The sequence below is a fragment of the Xyrauchen texanus genome, chromosome 21 (assembly GCF_025860055.1).
Source record: "Xyrauchen texanus isolate HMW12.3.18 chromosome 21, RBS_HiC_50CHRs, whole genome shotgun sequence".
NCBI lineage: Eukaryota > Metazoa > Chordata > Actinopteri > Cypriniformes > Catostomidae > Xyrauchen > Xyrauchen texanus.
Genome location: NC_068296.1, coordinates 13,346,672 through 13,366,844, shown reverse-complemented (window position 1 = coordinate 13,366,844; position 20,173 = coordinate 13,346,672). Strand labels below are relative to the sequence as shown.

General features: G+C 36.7%; 1 protein-coding gene across 3 annotated transcripts in view; it reads left to right on the top strand.

Moving 5' to 3' along the window:
• The window catches only part of LOC127661669 (SH2 domain-containing adapter protein F-like), a 193,981-nt gene that overhangs the window by 14,985 nt on the left and 158,823 nt on the right, over nucleotides 1-20,173 (top strand). For all 3 annotated transcript variants that reach the window (XM_052152488.1, XM_052152486.1, XM_052152487.1), the window contains exon 2: nucleotides 19,200-19,332. In XM_052152488.1, the coding sequence (XP_052008448.1) occupies nucleotides 19,200-19,332 (133 nt within the window). The remainder of the gene's footprint in view (nucleotides 1-19,199; nucleotides 19,333-20,173) is intronic.

The window sequence follows — 20,173 nt, the reverse complement described above, 5'->3', positions numbered from 1 at the left end:
AGGGACAATAAATATTTTTCATCAGTCCATAAGATTTCTCTAGATTTTTTATATCTAAGTCCCTCATTTCATCTGTTGTTGATTGTTCAATTGGAAACATTTTAGTCTCAGATCACACCATGGTGTGTTTAGAGGTCTTGCTACATATGGAGAAAAGGAAATAATATAGCTGGTGCTTTAATGTATCCCTTTTGCAAAATCCTGAATTCCAGCAAATGTTAAAGGCTGAAATCATTGTCTATGTGGAGACCAACTGGTCCTCAGCATCCTCTGTGGGCGCGGTTGGGAGGTACTTAAGGCGGTTCTTAGGGTCCGGATCACACAGTATGCCTCATTCACCAAAAAATCGAAAGCACATCAACTTGTGGAATTGGAAGGAAATATTAAAAGTGCTGAGGCAGAGCTGAAGGTCCGAATGTCAGAGAATTGACCCGATTGAAATGCAGATATAATCCTATTTTGTCACGGAAGGTGGAGTTTTGGCTATTCAGGGCAAGACATTCATTCTTTTAGTCGGGGGACAAGGCAGGAAAACTTCTGGCTAGATATATATAAAACAGAGAGAGTCTTTTTCTACCAATCCCTCAGTGAAATCTGCTGGGGGTGAAATATCGGCCATTGATATTAATAATGCTTTTAAAGAATTCAATCTTGATCTCTATAGTTCCACGTCTTTTTCTACTGATGAGGATATTACAAACTTTTTGGAACCATTAGAACTTCCTAAACTGATGGCTGAGCACAAAAACATTCTCTTGATTCTGAGAATCTTGGAGGAGCTTTGCGAGGTAATTAAGGCCTTGCCTACAGGCAAGGCTCCGGGGTCAGATGGCTTTACTGCAGAGTTTTTTTTAGATCTTATGCTACAGAATTGGCTCCTCTTTTGATAGAAGTTTATATAGAATGAGTAAAGAATGAAAAGCTTCCGCCAGTCATGATGCAAGCCCGGATCAGTCTGATTCATAAAAAGGACAAAGATCCAATCGAGTGTAAGAGTTACCTTCCAATTTCCCTGATCCAGCTAGACATTAAAACATTGTCAAAAATGTTGGCTAACCGATTAAGTAAAGATTTGACATGACTTATACATATAGATCAGGTGGGGTTTATTTAGGGCTGTAACTCCTCTGATAACATTAGGCGCTTTATCAGTATCATGTGTTCTGTGATGAATGATCAGACTCTGGTTGCTGCCATCTCACTTGACGCTGAAAAGGCATTTGATATGGTAGAATGGGATTATCTTTTTAAGATTTTGGTAACATACGGTTCGTGAATACTTTTATTGGGGGGATTAAGTTACTATATAGACACCCGGTTGGGGCGGTTCAAATGAAAGGATTAATTTCAGATTATTTTACTCTGGATATGGGCATCTGGCAGGATTGCCCTCTTTCCCCCCTGTTGTTCGGTCTTGCCCTGGAACCATTAGCAGCCACGATAAGAAAGGAGGATGATTTTCCAGGGGTGGTGGCATGAGGTCTGGTGCATAAACTTTTGCTTTATGCAGATTATACTTTATTATTTGTCTCCGACCCTACTAGAGCTATGCCTTGCCTCCACAGAATTATTGATTCCTTTTCCAAGTTCTCAGAATACAGAGATAATTGGTCTAAATCCGAAGCTGACAGCGTACTGCCCTGTAACGGCTTTTCAGCCAGGCACCTTCCAGTGGCCCAAACAGGGCATTCAGTATTTGGGTATTTTATGCCCAGCAAATTTGTGTGATTTAGGTAGTTCATTTTGACCCTTTAATAAAAAGGTTTTCGAATTATGTGGGTAGGTGGACTTCATTACATTTATATATGACAGGGAAGGTTAATGTTATTATAATCAATTGTATTACAAAATGTAACTACCTGCTACTATCTTTCCCTATAGATGTCCTCCTCTCTTATTTCAAGCAATTTGATGGCATTCTAAAGTCCTTCATTTGGAATATTAAATGTCCCAGATTACATTTCAGGCCGATTTGTTACACAGGCCAATGGACAAAGGTGGGCTAGGTCAAACCAAGATTTATATTTATTATTATGCTATAATATATAATAATATATATTATTATTATTTTTATTTTATTTATTATTATCGCTCCCACCTGAGAGAGCCACTCCCTGTTTTTGTATTGAACAGGACGTTCTTGTCCTTATTTCGCCATTACAAACCCTTTCTTGCATTTGCACTCGGTATGGGCAAAGGTGTCGAGTGTTTTATTCCACATTTCTGTAATGTTTATTTAAGTTGTTGTATAGAATCAATACAAATTGTTAATAAAAAACAAAAAATCCAAGGATAGTCACAAGACCTAAACAATATGCATTTTACAACACATTCACTTCCATTGTAAGTGCCTCAATATGGCCTAGATTTGTGCTTTTTTTAAAGAAAAGGATAGATGATTCAAAATAGTTTTTTGTGGTAATCAACATTATTCAAGCCTAACTTGTATTGAATCCTGAATATTACTTACATTTTATTTTCAATGTGGTTGAAGGCATTTAAATAGCCAATCAAGGCGTTGCTATATTGCGACTATAGTCTAAGCTAAAGGGGTTGAAGGAACTCTGTGAACACTTCCTTAGCAACTCAAATTTGTGCACAGAGATATTTCTCTCAGGAGACACTAACAGACAAAAATTAAGTACATTATTATATCTCTCATAGACACTTGGCAATGCAATTTTTTGTTAATTTCTGCTGTACCTGTAATGTTACACTGGAAGTTTGCAGCTAATTTAGCATGGATAAAAGTGTGTCTGAGCAAGCAGCTTGATTCACCGGAAGGAAGAAGTTATTCTTCCCTTGTTAGAGGCTCTTTCTTAACCCCCCACCTCATCTCTTCTCCTTTTTTTACCATCTCAATGCTCAACAGCTTGATTAAACTAAAGCAGCCCCTCGGTAGAAAAGAGAACCTAAAGTGGGTAGCAATAATGAATGGACACACGTGCTTTTAAAATGTTGCGGAGATTCCCCCTATATTATCTAAAGCGCCTAGAAAAGAGCTATATAAATATAAGGAATTATTAATAATTATTATTATACAGTATGCGTTAGGGTATGCAATCACCTCCCTATTAACAGTCTGATCATTAACAAATAAAACAAATTATAATTTCTAAAAAAAAAAATATATATATATATTATATTTTTTATTTTATTATTTTCATATTTCATATTTCTTTACATACAGATATCCAAGTATGGGGGCATAGGGCGTCCTTGTGACTGAGGAATGATACTGTATGGGGGTTCAGGGGTATCTCAAGAGAAACTTTTGAAAATGTAAACCATTGGACCATTTTTTTATTTTCATTAAAGTGAGAAAGACTAGGCTACAAACTAGTAATTGTTTTGTCTTTTGTCCTTGTCAGAGATGATGATATCTGAATAATTTCAGAAATCTATTTGTTTATTATTAAAGGCTTGGGACATGCTGATTAATAAAACTATATTTAGACAGAAAAAAACGTTATGGTCTAAAGGCTCTCTGGAAACACGCACCTTATGTTTACTCACATGTGGGGAAGCTGGTGCGGACCGGGACAGGGCATCAGTGAAGCGTGTTTCAGTGCTAGAGAAAAACATTCAAGAATACAGCTCATTTGATGTAACCGGCACTGTTGTTTTGTTGCACTGCTCACTAGAGACGATGAGAGGGCGTAACCGTCATCATGATGTCTTGTAGTCAAGATGGAATCTGTGGTCCGGAATGTGGTGAACTTCATACAGTCGGAGGCTGCGTTTCCACTGACGCGGAAGAAATCTGCACAAAGCCACTCCCAACGCTAGGGAACCACTTGCCCCACGCTGCTGTCAGTTTTACAATCCATCTCGCTCAAATTCGCTCTCTACACGCCAGTGGAAACATACGATAAGAAAGCCAAACTGCTAGCGTTTTTAGCAACACATATGTCTAGATGTAGAAAACAGGCTAAATGTAGAAAATTACTCAAAAGCTTATCGTCTATATAATGGAGTTTTTTTGATCGTGATAAATATTGATATAGTTTTATCGCCCAGCCCTAGTTCAGTGTGAACGACCCTTTATACTATGAGATTTATGATCGAGAACAAGCAAAGATTCACTTCTCTGTGTTAGGCCAGAGTGCTTCCATACAACAGTTCAGATTTCCCAGACCCCTTTCCAAGTGCACTCTGCTGTGGTTCGCCTTTGTGTACCCGAGTTTGGAAAACCACTTTCACACCAACCAAACTGAAGTCAAATGGACTCCTGTCCCTTATTTTTTGTTATTCTTTAGAGGTTTGGGTTTGTAGGATTGTCAAAAACACAACCATCTTTCCTTTAATCTCTTGATTGGCTTAGCAAAAACATTTGGTTTTGGGCTATCCTTCTGTGATTATTCCTTCTTCCATTCATCCTTCGTTCTTCAAATTCTGCATGTGGTTTGCTGTTTTGTCTTCTCTTTAAGCTGTTTTGTATGTTGATCCAGTTTAGTGTCTGTGGTCTCTCTTCATCTCTCTTTTTACTCTCCGTTGTGTATAGCAAAAGCTCATCAGCATCCTGCTTTGTGAGGCTTTGCATTGGTGTGGTGGATGGAGCTCGGAGTAGCTTTGTGCTGAGGTACTAGACTGGTCCCTCAGTGGGCCTTTCTCATTAGATTTGATCGCAGCTTTACAAAACGTTACCGGCAAAAGCACAACAACAGCAGAAAGGACCCTTTTGAAGCAGCCCTTAATGCAATCGTCCTGCTAAGCCTCCAGTCCTATTAGGTTATCCGCTGTTGAAATCCCCTGCGGTTCGAGACGTAAATCACCAACGTCAGTGCTTTTTACCTCTTTCCCTCCTCTCTCTTTCTTATAGCGCCTTGTGTCATTTTCTGCTCTTTCCACCCTCCAGCCATGGCGCTTTGACAGCTGGGATAGTGTTATCGGGAGAAATGTCAGGCATGAATATTTCTGGAGGTAAAGATCTGCTCTGAGCAACCAACCCACAGAATATACGTTATCTGAACTGTCTGAGAATTACAGTTTGTGGATTCAAGTAAAATGTATGACCCTAAAAGGATGCTGTCCCATTAGGCTTCCTCAGCAAAAATCTTTTGTGGCACAAATGAGACTGCAATCAGTAGCAAGGCTGCTAGGTTATTTAGTGCGTTTCTGTGTTGTGGCTTCACTTTGTGTGCATCTCATTTTCATTACCCTGTGTTCTCTAAATGTTAATTGCTTTCCAAAATCATTTTCCCTCATTTGGAAATTTGTATAATTTTTGTCTCTTGTAATGAGCCCAGAGAGTTCAGTTTAATATATATTTTCATATTGCTGCAACTGGAATGTAACAGCAGGCTGGCGTGAGTGACAGAAGTCAGTTGCATTTTTTTTTTTACCCATCTTATAATTTGCCCTCCATCTCACACAGATGGTAAAGCGACTGCATTGCCTGAAGGCAGCAGTACATTTGCAGCCATTGCAATCTGTGTTAGAATCGCACAAGTCACTATTTAGTGTTTTGCAGGTGTTTGATGCTTTAAGTTAGAATCATTGAGATAAATTCTTCAGCATCCATGTAGTGGATCATTTTAGTCAATGATAACTACATATTTTGAAAATGTACTATTTAGGAATTATTAAAAAAATAGGCAAGTGGATGATTTATGTTTTCCAAACACAATCATGTTATGGATGCTAAACTCAGCCCTTCAATAAGGTATATTTAACAAATAAATAGGCTAAATAATGACAACTTAACTGTGCAAAACCACTCTCAAAAAAGTTTTTTGTAGGTTGTTCAGTTTACTTGATTAAAATGAACTAAAGCAACACAAATTTAGAAAATGTTGTCACAACTTGATTTCATCACTTTCTATCCAATTACATTTGTAAAAATCGAAGTTTACTTAATCCAAATGAGTATTAACAACATTAATACTTTTTGTAGCATTGATGCAACTGTTAAGTGTTATTTTATGCATTTATCAGCAAGATGAGTAAAGGAGGAGATTTTTAATGTTTAATGATCTGTTATATTGGTATTTAAAAAGAGTGTCTGTTAGGCTACATTTTTAGGGTTACCATTGTGGTGAAGATTGGCTTAGGTTGAGGGCTTTCACAATCAAGTGATGTTTGAATTGAATGCTGTTTAGCTGTATAAACTGATCAGCCACAACATCAAAGCCACCTGCCTATTATCGTGTATGTCCACCTCATGCCGCCAAAACAGCTCTGACCCGTTGATGCATGGACACCACAAGACCTCTGAAGGTGTCCTGTGGTATCTGACACCAAACGTTAGCAGCAGATCCTTTAAATCCTGTAAGTCATGAGGTGGAGCCTCCATGGATTGGACTTGTTGGTTAGCACATCCCATAGATGCTCAGTCGGATTGAGATATGGGGAATTTGGATTCCAAGTCAACACCTTGGACTCTTTGTCATGTTCCTCAAACAATTCCTGAACAATTTTTGCAGTGTGGCAGGGTGCATTATCCTGCTAAAAAAGGCCACTGCCATCAGGGAATACCACTGCCATGAAGGGGTGTACGTGGTCTGCATCATTCTTTAGGTAGGTGGTATGTGTCAAAGTAACATCCACATTATTGCCAGGACCCAAGGTTTCCCAGCAGAACATTGCCCAGAGCATCACACAGCCTCCACCGGCCTGCATTCTTCCCATAGTGCATCCTGCTGCCATCTCTTCCCCAGGTAAACGACACACAGGCACCCGGCCGTCCACGTGCTCTAAAAAGAAAATGTGATTCATCAGACCAGGCCACCTTCTTCAATTGCTCCATGGTCCAGTTCTGATGCTCACGTGTGCTTTCGGAAGTGTACAGGGGTCATTATGGGCACTCTGACAGGTCTGCAGCTAAGCAGCCCCATCTGCAGCAAGCTGCTATGGGGAGTGTTCCGACACCTTTCTATCATGTCCAGAATAACTTTTTTTTTAGAACATTTTTGCTACAATAGCTCTTCTGTGGAATCGGACGGGCTAGCCTTTGCTCCACACGCACATCAATGAGCCTTGGGTGCCCATGACTCTGTCGCCGGTTCACTGGTTGTTCTTCCGTGGACCACTTTTGGTAAGTACTAACCACTGCATTTCAGTAACACCCCACAAGACCTGCCATTTTAGATATGCTCTAAACCAGTCATCTAGCATCACAATTTGGCCCTTGTCAAAATCGCTGAAATCCATACGCTTGCCCATTTTTCCTGATTCCAACACATGAAATTCAAAAACTCACTGTTCACTTGCTGCCTAATATATCCCACCCCTTGACAGGTGCCATTGTAACAAGATAATAAATGTTATCATTTCACCTGTCTGTGGTTTTAATGTTGTGGCTGATCAGTGTAAGCAGTTGCTATCAAATTGACAGTGTAACAGTTTCACTGTCCTTACACTTGCTCACCTGGCATATACTAATGATTAATAAAATCAATTTAAGTTGGACTGACATAAGAAAAGTATTTGAAAGTGCTATAGTATGGAGGACAAAACATGCAAAAATAATAAATCCATACATAAATAAATAAATGTAATAATAAGAAAATAATTAAAGGAATAATTGTCTTGTATAATTGTCTACAAATATAATTAGTTTTTAATGAAAGTTATTCCTGAATTAATTTTTGTATGACTTTTTTCCCTTTATTTATTATTTTCTCTATTTATTATTTTCTCTTTTTATTTGTATTATTTAAAACTTTTTTTATTCTTTCATTTGTTTTTGTTTTATTATTATTTATGCATTTATTTATTTTTATATTTATTTATTCCCACATGTATTTATTTCTATATTTAAATATTCCCACATTTATTTATTTTTGTATTTATTCTTACATTTCTGTCTCTTGTATGATAATGATGTGGGCGGATCCTGATTATTATTATTATTATTATTATTATTATTATTATTGTAGATTGAAGCGTGTTCTCGATTACTCTTGACTTGTTTTGATGTGACATTAGGTCATAGCCATATTGGAGCTACGCAAGGACCGCCTCCCTCATTTCCATGTTGCACACAGAACAGTAAAAATAAATAAATGTATAAATATATATGGGAATATATAAATATGGAAATAAATATATGTGGGAATAAATTAATATAAAAAATAAATTAACACATAAATAAACAAAATATGCTAAATAAATTAATAAATAAAATTAATTAATAGTTAAAAATAAATATAGAAAATAATAAAGGAATAAAATCATACAATAATAAATTCAGGAATACATTTAATTAAAAACTAATTATATTTGTTTTATCAAGACATTTATTCCTTTATTTATTTTTTTATTATTACATTTATTTATTTATTTATTATTTATGCTGGTTTGGGCCTCCATACTATAGTGCATTGATTGTGAAATGAAATTACTTAATTTGAATAAAGTAAATTAAATTGCTTGTAAAACATAATTCAAATTCCAATTTTTTTTTTTAAGTATTGAACACTTTAGTTAATGAGACAATTTGGTACCTCAATTAATGATATCAGCAATTTATATTTTTGGGTTATTAGTTTACATTTTTGGTTTCATTGTAATCACATTTTGTTATTGGGGCTGTTTTTCTCACCATATTTCTTAAGGGCATGTGGTCCAATTTGACTTTCATGGCTTTCTGACACACCCAGCCACATGCCAGGCAACAGATGGTTTTTCCCCAGGCAGTGTTCGAGTCCCCTGCTGCTCCTCCCTCTCCGTGAGGCCCTGTTTCCCTTACTGTGAATCCACTAGTAGCACACACAGGCATGTTGGCATGCGGGGCTTTGTTTTAAGTGCCACTTTGCTTCATTATTCTCTTCTTGTTTCTCTTCAGAGTTAGTTGTTGTTACAGGTATTTGAGTGTGAAATCAAAAATGGAGGCAAATGTCTCTTAAGCATCGTATCTGTGGGATAAGCAACAATATTAACATTTTGTGTTTATTAGTCCTAAGAGTCTTATAATTACCAAGTGTTTAATGTTGCACTGTACTTATTAAAAAAGGCTTTACAATAAGTCTACAATAACTTGCTTGGGGATCCACTTTTTTTTTGAAAATTTTTGTTGACCAGGGGCCAATGTTTGAATGAAATGACCTAGTAAGAGTAATTATTTTTTATTTTTATTTCTAATATGTGCAGTCACCAACGACCACAGCTATGTCATGTTCTAACCAGACATGCATAACAAGATTCCAGCGAGATCAGAACATATTTGAAATATATAATTTTTTTTTGTTGTCTTTTATGGTGGCCTTGAAGTGCAAAACAAAACACTAAAATCTAAAAACACTATGGCAAAACCAATAACAATTCAAAATGCAAATAAAAAAATACACCAAGTTCAGAAGCAAAACAAACAAGTTAAAAAACACAACAGCAATTTAGAAAACGCAACGCCAATTCAGTCGAAATGGAAAGGGTAGTACGTACCATAGCTTCTCACCTGATTGGATGTGTGAATGAGATCTAGTCCTTTCCTGACTGGTGCTCTGCACACTTGCCGTTGTGTTTTCTGTCTTGCCGTTGTGTTTTCTGTCTTGCCGTTGTGTTTTCTGAATTGCCGTTGTGTTTTCTGAATTGCCATCGCGTTTTCTGAATTGCCGTTGCGTTTTCTGTCTTGTGTTTTCTGAATTGCCTTTGTGTTTTCTGAATTGCCTTTGTGTTTTCTGTCTTGTGTTTTCTGAATTGCCTTTGTGTTTTCTGAATTGCCTTTGTGTTTTCTGTCTTGTGTTTTCTGAATTGCCTTTGTGTTTTCTGAATTGCCGTTGCGTTTTCTGAATTGCCTTTGTGTTTTCTGTCTTGTGTTTTCTGAATTGCCGTTGCGTTTTCTGAATTGCCTTTGTGTTTTCTGTCTTGTGTTTTCTGAATTGCCGTTGCGTTTTCTGAATTGCCTTTGTGGTTTCTGTCTTGTGTTTTCTGAATTGCCGTTGCGTTTTCTGAATTGCCTTTGTGTTTTCTGTCTTGTGTTTTCTGAATTGCCTTTGTGTTTTCTGAATTGCCGTTGCGTTTTCTGAATTGCCGTCGCGTTTTCTGAATTGCCTTTGTGTTTTCTGAATTGCCGTTGCGTTTTCTGAATTGCCGTTGCGTTTTCTGAATTGCCTTTGTGTTTTCTGAATTGCCGTTGCGTTTTCTGAATTGCCTTTGTGTTTTCTGTCTTGTGTTTTCTGAATTGCCGTTGCGTTTTCTGAATTGCTGTTGTGTTTTCTAATTTTTGTTTTGTTTTTGGATTTGCTGTTTTGTTTTGCACTTTGCGGCCACCGTAATCTTTGCGGTAGATCTTTTGACATTTAATGTTATCCCATTTCTTTGTAGGCCAGAAATGTTTGCCACATAGGTGATTAGGTCAGTTTATGTTGATGACAATTATCTTTGTTTATTCATACTAGTATACTGTATATTTGGTAAATAATTTTGAAGTTATTTTGAATTCATCATTGTTCCATATCAGCTTATATTTATGCCAATCACAGCTGCAGAATAAATGAGAAGAGTTTATGAACGCTTCTCTATTATATCTTACTGTTTCTCCCCATCTGTCTAAGTGTTTTACTAAAATGGATTTATAGTTACTAATTAATTATGTTATAATAGGTCCAGTCTTACTCTTTTATACAGTGTGGATGCATTGCAAGCTTCTGTCAAAGTCAAATAATGGTGCATTTCAGGTCTGTTGTCTTTTAGTTCAAGGCTGACCTTGACAGGTTTCAGAGCTCGAGCAAATCAGCCCTCTTGAAACCAAAACTTTAAGGCTTTGACTGGCTTCACATGATAGATTGAGAAATCCCAAATATTTCTGCTTCAACCCTGTCCTCTGCTTGACTGTTTTGTGATACATTGAAAATAACCTACATTTTAAAGACTAATGCACAGTATGTTTACTGCCTACTGTTTATTACAAATAGAATGTGAAAGGAAACACTTTATGCAATGATACATGTTTTGAACCATTTTGTGCTACATTGTTGTCACATGACTTCTACATTATTTTTTATTTAATTTTTTTTATTTCTCCCTTTTTATCCACAATTTGGAATGCCCAATGCACTCCAAGTCCTCCGGGTGGCAAAGGACAAATCTCTGTTGCCTCCGTGTCTGAGACAGTCAACCAACGCATCTGATCACGTGGCTTGTTGAACGCGTTACAGCGGGGACATAGTACGTGTGGAGGCTTCATGCCATCCAGCGCGCAACTCGCCACACAACCCTCCGAGAGCAAACCACATTATAGCGACCACGAGGAGGTTACCCCATGTGACTCTACCCTCCCTAGCAACCAGGACAATTTGGTTGCTTAGGAGACCTGGCTGGAGTCACTCAGCACACCCTGGGATTCAAACTCATGAACTCCTGGGTGATAGTCAGACCTCTACATTTGTAACCGGACATGACTACGTTGCATGTTGAAAGCCGTGATCACCCAACACTTCTCTCCAGGTGATCTGGGTATTTCATGCATACAGAAAGTTTGCACAGTATAATATATGCTGCAGAATTTACAATAATGGTATATGTTATTCTGAACATAGCCATTGTATTCTGCAGGTTTAATGTTCTAATGGGTCATATTACAAAAGACACTGCTCTGTTAAGTGTGTGAGAGATTGCAGCAGCCAATCTCTGACGCTGCTGTGATGTATTTCTGGTTTTAGCTGTAGGCAGAATTTAGTGTGGTTTGGATTCACTTTCGTCCTACTGTAAACACTGGGAATGATGAGACGAGTGAATATGGCAGTTTCAGTGCAAATAGAAAGAATGAAAAAAGGTCTGATCTGATGTTATGATCTCATATGGATTTGTAATGTTCTTTTTGTAAAGTTTTGTGATTAACAGCATTGTTTTGGAGTAACTTTATCTGTGGTAGGAAAATAAACTGCAGTGTGTGTCATCTACTCTCCCACAAGCTCCGATAAATAACCTAATATATACACACACACACACACACACACACACACACACACACACACACACACACACACACACACAGAGAGAGAGGATGAAGGCCTCCGTGTTCCTGCTTTGCGCGGCTCCCTCTTACCTTAAGTCTTGGACAGATTGAAGCAAACTTTGGGTTAAAAATGTTTCTGTACATTTTTATCAATCTTAAATAGGGCTATTGCGGTGGCAATTTTAACCACCACAGTGGTTAAGGGCCAGTCACTGTTAGTGAATTGTGTTGTACGGTGTTTGAGGGTGGGGGAGGTGGTGTGCGCAAATTACGCGTTTACTGTATTGTGGATCAAACTTTAAAAAGCACATAATTGAACACAAAGTAAAAATGTAATAAGAACCTTTTTGTAAAATATAAAAAATACCCAAAATGACAAATACAAACTTTTTGCACTGGTTTAATTTTTTCTCTCTGTTATTGCACCATTTATCATCCTATACGTTAGTAACATATAATTGTCAATGGCTAAAAATATTCCTGATTGTTTCCATTAATATTACTAAACACCAATATTCAACAATATTAAATATCACTATACAGCTAGACAATAATTAAATAGTGCAGTCCTACCTTTTCTAAAAGCTTTTCAATTGTCAGATGCTTTATTTTTTTTAACTAAAGAAACATTGTCAGGTTTTTGAGAGGTTTTCACTTGAGTTATGATGTTTCCAGCCATACTGAACACACTTCCGGAATGTGTTGTTAATTTCGACAACGAAATTACTCTCAAAATTGTTTGCGGTGTTATTTGATTCTGTTAACAAAAGGGATAATGAGGATAATTCCACTATTTTAATTCAAACATTGTTGACAAAAAATTAATAGAAATAAACAACATTGCAAGATATTACCTTTGCACTGACAACGTTTTAGGAGAAAAACTTGGCTGAATAAAACCTTGTTTATTCAAATGATCCAGTCATAGGATTCTGACAATTTTTCTGTCTAAGATACATGTCATGAGACTTGTATTAGTAATTCTACAATGCCAGTCCCTTTTCTCTCTGTCCATGACATTTTATTTCTGTAGTATGTTTAAAAACAACAGAAGTTGATAATTATTTACAGTTAAAATGACAGGAAACATAATTTCAGCATACATTAAATAAAACTTTTTAAAACCATGTTCATTGCTCTAACTCAAAAGCCAACTACAAAGTCGGTCTTTAAGATGAGATTTAAAAGTCTCAGCTGCACGATAGATCTTATCTATGGGAACAATATCAGAAAAACTGCACCCATCCTTACATTTGAAGAGTTCTTTAGGTGTGATGAGGACATAAATGATCAGCAATGTATTGTGGTGCTTAGCCATGTAAAACCTTAAAAGCAGACAGTAGCACTGTGAGATCAATTCTGAACTGGAGTGGAAGCCAGCAGTGAAACGCCAAATCTGATGTAACATTATCCCTGTTCTTAGTGAATCAGAAGCCTGGCAGCTGCATTGTAAGTCAGTTGCAGGAAGGACAGATGGCACTGAGAGATTCCAACATATAGCCAATTACAAAAGAATTCAAAGTATAAAAAAAATCTATATAAGAGTCACAAGATCTTTCGCCAACGCCACAGGCTTTAGAGAGTTTTGAGTTGAAAGAAGCTACAGAAACAACACTCCTCATTTGCTTATCAAATTTATGGTTTTGGTCAAAAATAACACAACGTTTTCTTACATAAACACATACAGAACATTAATCAACACTGAAGTTAATCTATTTGTAATCTTATTGGTGGAGTTAGATGGGCCAAATATAACACGCACTGTCTTATCAGGATTGAGCTGGAGAAAGTTTCTTGCCAATCAAGATTTAACCACTTCCAGGCAGTAAATATCACCTATTTAAGTGGTACGGTGTGTTGTCAGCATAAAGATAGTAAGATATGTTATGTATGCAGAGCCTTGGAGGACATCACTGTTTGAGTCACTGAACAGGAAGATGATTCCCAATAATGACAGATAAGGTTCTGTTCCTTTAGATTGGACTTGGGGTGGTTTTAGGGAAGTGCCATGGATGCTGACCTCTTTCTCCAAACACTTTTAAATTAAATTAATGGATGATTCTGTTGAAGGCAGCACTTAGGTCAAGCAGGAGTAAAGCAAGATAATAGCCAGAATCAACAGCTGGCATTATGTTATTGGTCATCTGAAGCAAAGCAGACTCTGTGCTATTAACTCTGACTGGAATTGACTGGACTAGAACAAGATTGCTCAAAACATATTTTAAACTGTGGGGTTAAATTGGGTTTTTAATCAGAGGCTGATCCACTGCATGTTTAAAACATGTTGCAACAATGGCATTAGTTTGGAAGCTTTTTATAATAGACTTAATCCTGGGTCCTCAAGTATCTACACTGCAAAAATAATTTTCTTTTTGTCTAAACGTTAACTGTTAACTGTAGCAGAATTGGGTATGATGATAAGTTTAATTAAGTTTATTTTTCTTACCCCTGTAGCAAATTGTTATTTTTCTTATTTTAAGCACAAACCTCACTATATTGCGTTACATATATATTTAAAAAAAGAAATAATTGCCATGTCCTTTTCTTTAATAAAGAGCAAAAATCGAGGTTATAGTGTGGCAGTTACAATGCAAGTGAATAGGGACAATTTTTGGAGGGTTTAAATGTAGAAATGCAATGCTTATTTTATTTAAGCACTTTAAGCATGAATTCTTCTGTTATTTATTATTTTATATATTACATTATTTGAGCTGTAAAGTTGTTGAAATTGTTGTTTTTATAGTTTTAGGGTTTACAGCATTGTCATGGCAACAAAGTGTAAAATTGGATATATCTTTACACAGAAAAGGTCTGTACACAGATATACACAGATATGTTTACACCAATGTTGTTTACGTCTTGTGGCTATACTTGTGAAACTGTGAGTATTTTAAAGTTTACGGATTGGCCCCATTCACTTCCATTGTAAGTGCCTTATTGTAAACAAGATTGTTGCATTTTTTTAAAGAAATGAAATATAAAAATTGAGATTTCTCAACAGAAATGTCATCAATATATAGTGGCGAAAGGCCTAACAATAAATCCAAAAAGTGATGTTGAGGTTTCCTCTTTCTACATGTGGTTGAGGTCTATTTGTAGTTCACTAGTTCATCAGCAATTAAGCAATTCTCTTCTCTGCATTTCTTACACTAAAAAATAGAAGAAAATAATTTCCACAATGTATAAATACCTAAACAGAATATAAAATGTTTAATCTGTGTTCAGAGTGAATCAGGTGTGTGAGCCGGCTTCTGCTCCACTTATTTGAGTCCAAACTGCATCATATGGTGGAAGTTCTACCTCAGAACCTTGTCCAAACCTTTGTCAGGCAGCAGTGCAGCAGATGGCATCATCTCACTGAACTCTTTCCCTCTCGCTGGGGGCAAAATCACCAGCATGTTTCATTGCAGACTGCAGATAGTGTTGCCATTGTACCAAATTGAATTATCATTTCATAGGTTTTTAATTATTAAACTAAAAAAATTATATCACAACAGTTTCTTGAACTTGAGTTGGCATAAAGGACTCCATGAAATTGCTTGACAAATGCAGTTTTTTGCCTGTGTTTAGCGTATTTCCTTTTGAAACCGGAAGTTGGGGCGAGTTGGGGTCATCCCTACAGACTTTAGTCTGCTTATGCCCCAACCATGAACCATGATTTGATACTTTCTGTTGCTAGCTGAGGCAGGTACATTAGGAGGGGAAGGGACATTCCCATTCTAGAGAGCATTTCATTACAAATTTGGATATGCCCATAACTTTTAGGAATACCCAAGTTCAGTGGTTTTCAAACTGTTTTGTCCCAAGGCACACCTTTGCAAATATGACATTTCCAAGGCACACCATATTTTTCAAAATACAATTATGCGTGCATCCTCATAAATGTAATTTATAAATTGTATTAAACCCTGTGCTGCCTCGGAAACACAAAAAAATAAAAATGGACTCAAAACTTGGGCTGGGCAATATGGCTTTAAAAATTATTATTCAATATTTTTCAGCCCATTGACTATATTTGATATATATCTTGATAATTATGTATTTGCTCTGAAATGGCTCAAAAGTGATTTTAATAAAATGTTTTTTTTTTTTTGGCAAACAACCATTGTAGCAAAGTAGATTTCAATATTTTAATGGCATTAAATACAAGTCTATTTAAAAATAAAAAAGGCATGTTTCCCTACAGTTTTGCACTAAAAGAACACAAGGAATGAGATCTAATCATTGTCATTGATATGCACTTTTATATTTATATTTTATACATAGTAGCTTAATAAAAAAACATTATTTACTTTCATATACTTTTACTAAAAACAAAATTTGTAAATGAACAAGGAGAAAAACTGCTCCACTTATTTGATGAAAATGTTTTGAATTTTGCACAATACTAAATTATTACTATGGGACCCAGTCAAGTTTATTATAAAACTGAATTATCATCATTATTTTGAGGATTAGATTTTATTACCGTCTCTTCAATACAACATATCGCTAAATTCTGGATTTATAACCTAGTTATTTACACTGCAGTCAATGCCAAGTGGAACTTTGTCACATTTGCCGGAAATACAGCCACCGCTTAATTCCACATACTGTGCCACCTTTTGTAGATTTGTATAATAATTTGTAGCGGTTATTAAAGTTTGGAATTGTAGATTGGAACTATATATTTTGATTTTCTATTTTTCTTTTGGGCTCAAACTCGAGTGAAGTTTTGGCTTGCACTCTTCGTTGAAGAGGATGTTTTGGCGTTGCTTTGACCTGATGTTAGGACTAGGTACCTATCCATGGTGCTGGGCTTATTAGCCAAGCCTAGTTATTTTGCTTGCTAGCTGCTACCAATACTGTCTACTTTAAAAGCGCACGGTAAGCAATATCGCGTTGCCAATGGGCAAGGAGAGAGCAAGAGGGAGGTAGTTACAGATTTTTCGTTTTAGGCCATTTAGGTTGTTAGATTAAGCCTACTTCATTTTCTTTGCTTTATTTCATTTTTAAAATTTTATCTGTGACAAAATATTTGGAAAATATAAAAAATGCATACCTCCCATATTTCTTGGGATAATAATAACCTGAATAAAAGGTTATTTAGGTTGTAAGGACAAATTCCACGGCACACCTGCCCACCTCCCACAGTACACAAGTGTGCCGCAGCACACCGTTTGAGAACCACTGCACTAGCTTATACAGTAGATGGCCTCATATCTAAAAGACAGGAAGGAACTAAATGCTACAAATCTCAATTTTGATTTCATGCAGCACAATACTATACAGGATTGCATGATTGGCGTTCACGTGCAGGGATCTTTGTCTTTCTGGTAGTTCACGCTCCGATGGATGGCTGGTATTCTAGCTCAATACTTCCTTGTACAGAAGTGTATTGTTTTGCCACATCCTCCCTAGAAACTCATGGCATAGTTTGAAGCGCTGAGTGGTTGATTACAGCTTTGTGGTGTCAGAGAAGTAAATTCCAGTATGAAAAACACCGTAATTAATGAATCTCAGATTGTTTGTCCTGTGCATCTAATTACCATCATTTGTGTAAAAGAGACTTTAGAAAAAGGAGAAGAAAAGACATGCAATTAAATGTGCCTTTGCACCCAATCCTGTGTTTGTGTAATACTGTGTGAGCAGAAAGGAACAGTTTTTGATGGCATGAGCCGGCCTAAATCGCCAGGTTCAGTCTTATTGGCTGGCTGCTGAGATAAGTTATTCCCAAACAGATGACACTTTTAAGGTTAATACTTTAATGAGCTTAAAATCAACAAAATGTACCTCCCTACCTTAAACCTAAACTGAACTGATAGTGGCAAGTTTTTAAATGTAATTGATTATGTAATGCAAAAATTTAAATGTATTGCCTAGTAAGTCATACGCTTTAATAAAAGTGTTTAAATATCTAAGATAGCATTGTCTGGGGAACAGGGTGAAAAGTATGTTTATGAACTGATAATCTGCCGTTTTAATCGTGATTTGTGGGAGAGGGAATAAAAGTAATTGATGCATTAAACAACATTCCTTTATCAGTGTTTAGTGGTGGTGGCATAGTGGGCTAAAGCACTTAACTGGTAATCAGAAGGTTGTATGTTCGATCAACACAGCCACCACAATTGTGTCCTTGAGCAAGGCACTTAACTCCAGGTTGCTCCGGGGGGATTGTCCCTGTAATAAGGGCACTGTAAGTCGCTTTGGATTAAAGCGTCTGCCAAATGCATAAATGTAAATGTAATATGTTCAGTCAAAAAACGCTTAAGAATAAACTGATCGACACAGGTAATTTTTGCCCATTTTGCCCAGATTTTGCGCTGCATGTAAACATTTGTACACACGTTCTTACTGGCTTATCCAATGTACGCATGCGCATGCCTCTTCAAGGTTTGACATTAAAATCAGAGAATTACTTGGTTGTTTCAAATCTCATATAAAAGCGGTTTTCTTAATTTTTTTCTTGTTTTTAAATAAGCTGATTTTAGGGAGTTATCTGCATATTTGTGTGCTCGTTGTTGTAATGCCTCTAGAGCTTATTTCAGGAAACTGCCGCAATATGTACGAGGCACGGAAAAATGATTTTGCAAACATTTATGTATAGTAATTTGATTCTATGAGACCAACTTTGCCAAGGTTTTCCAGGTTAGTGGCATCAAATCTTATTATTCAGAGATATTCAGAGTTTTGTCCGTGAGTAGAATTCTGCTTTTTTTTTTTCTGAATTAAGTTTGTGAAATAATTGATATTTAATACTTTTTGATGGACATAAATTCTGATTACAAAGGCTACACACATTTTCCAAAATGTATTTTCTGTGTTTCTTTAGTGTATGAATTTTCTCACGGTGGTGGTTTTGGTTACTTTAGATCTCTGTCAGACAATCGCTTCCTATCTAAGTGGGTGGTTCTTGCCCAAAATGAGATGCAAAATGTATGAATATAGTATGAAAAGTATGAATATATGTAGTTGTGTGTTAATTTATGTTTAGGTGTGACTGCAGAAAAAGAGAAATTTAGACTACCCTCTGTACCTTTCACTTTGTCCCCCGTCCATAAGCATTGACTTTTGTACCTCCAGAGAGGAGAATGGTAGGATAGAAATAAATTAATGGAAGAGAGAGATTGAAAATATATTCAGCTGTTCAATTTGTAATCTTTTTTTGCCCTCCATATCTTCTCACAGTGTCTCTGTTCATTGGCCAGCATTATATAAGATCTTTAAAAAGAAATATTTAAGCTAATTGAAAAGCGTTTAGTATTTAAATTAATCCACTAATGGTTTGCTCTTTTATTTATTTATTTTCTTTATTGCTCAGCTCGCCATTGTAGAGGACTATGCGGACCCATTTGATGCAGCGGATCAGGCTGGCGGCACCCAGACAGTCACAGAAAAGCCAACGGAAAATGATGGCTACATGGAGCCATACGAGGCCCAAAAAATGATGGCTGGTAAGACAATGGTGTTTTGCTGCTGAAGTTTATGCATCATCTTGTCTTGTATTTTGCAGCTTTATAATTGTGAACTCTGAAGGGTCTTTTGCTAGAATATAATGAACCATGAGAATGCATCTGGGCCTGTTGAAATGTGTATGCACTAGGCCCATGGGATCTTGCTCAATTTACGCTAAATATTCCCTCTGAAATCCCACTTAGTCTATTCAAAAATTCTTGCTGTTAGAAATGGCTTCTATAGAGCTGTGTAGTCATGACATCAATGTGTAGGCCAACCAAGAAAGGCTATTTTGCCATGGGATCCCTCTGTAATATCGAATGGCTTTTTTGTAGGGGTGCTCCGATCGATCGGCCACAGATTTAAATCGGCCTACCTTCGTCTTAAATCTGCGATCCTAAAATCAGGTCCAATCTTTTTGCAGCATGCAGGGAATCACACAAACACTGCTACTCTAATGAAGGAGTGCTTTCTCAGCCCTTGCTGCATGACAGTGTAGCCTCTGGAGGGAGAATTGTTGGCAATTCTAAGTATTCACAAATGTAAACTTTCAAACATGCTGTTATTCAGATGAATATGCAAGGATGTTTTTAAAAATGTGTAAGAATTACACGTGTATGAATATTTGCCCATTTTCTAGAGTCATTACGGTAGTAATTCTGACCCTTTGCACTGTGAGCACGGAGAGGATAAAGTGTTGTAACATGAGTCAAGACAATCAGACATTGTGTTGAGCGATAGAGACTGTTTGAGCAATCATGAACACTTTCAGCTTCACTCCCTTCAGTATGCTCACTCGCGGTGTCAATCAAACAGCGCGCTCTCCAGGTGCTCCCAATA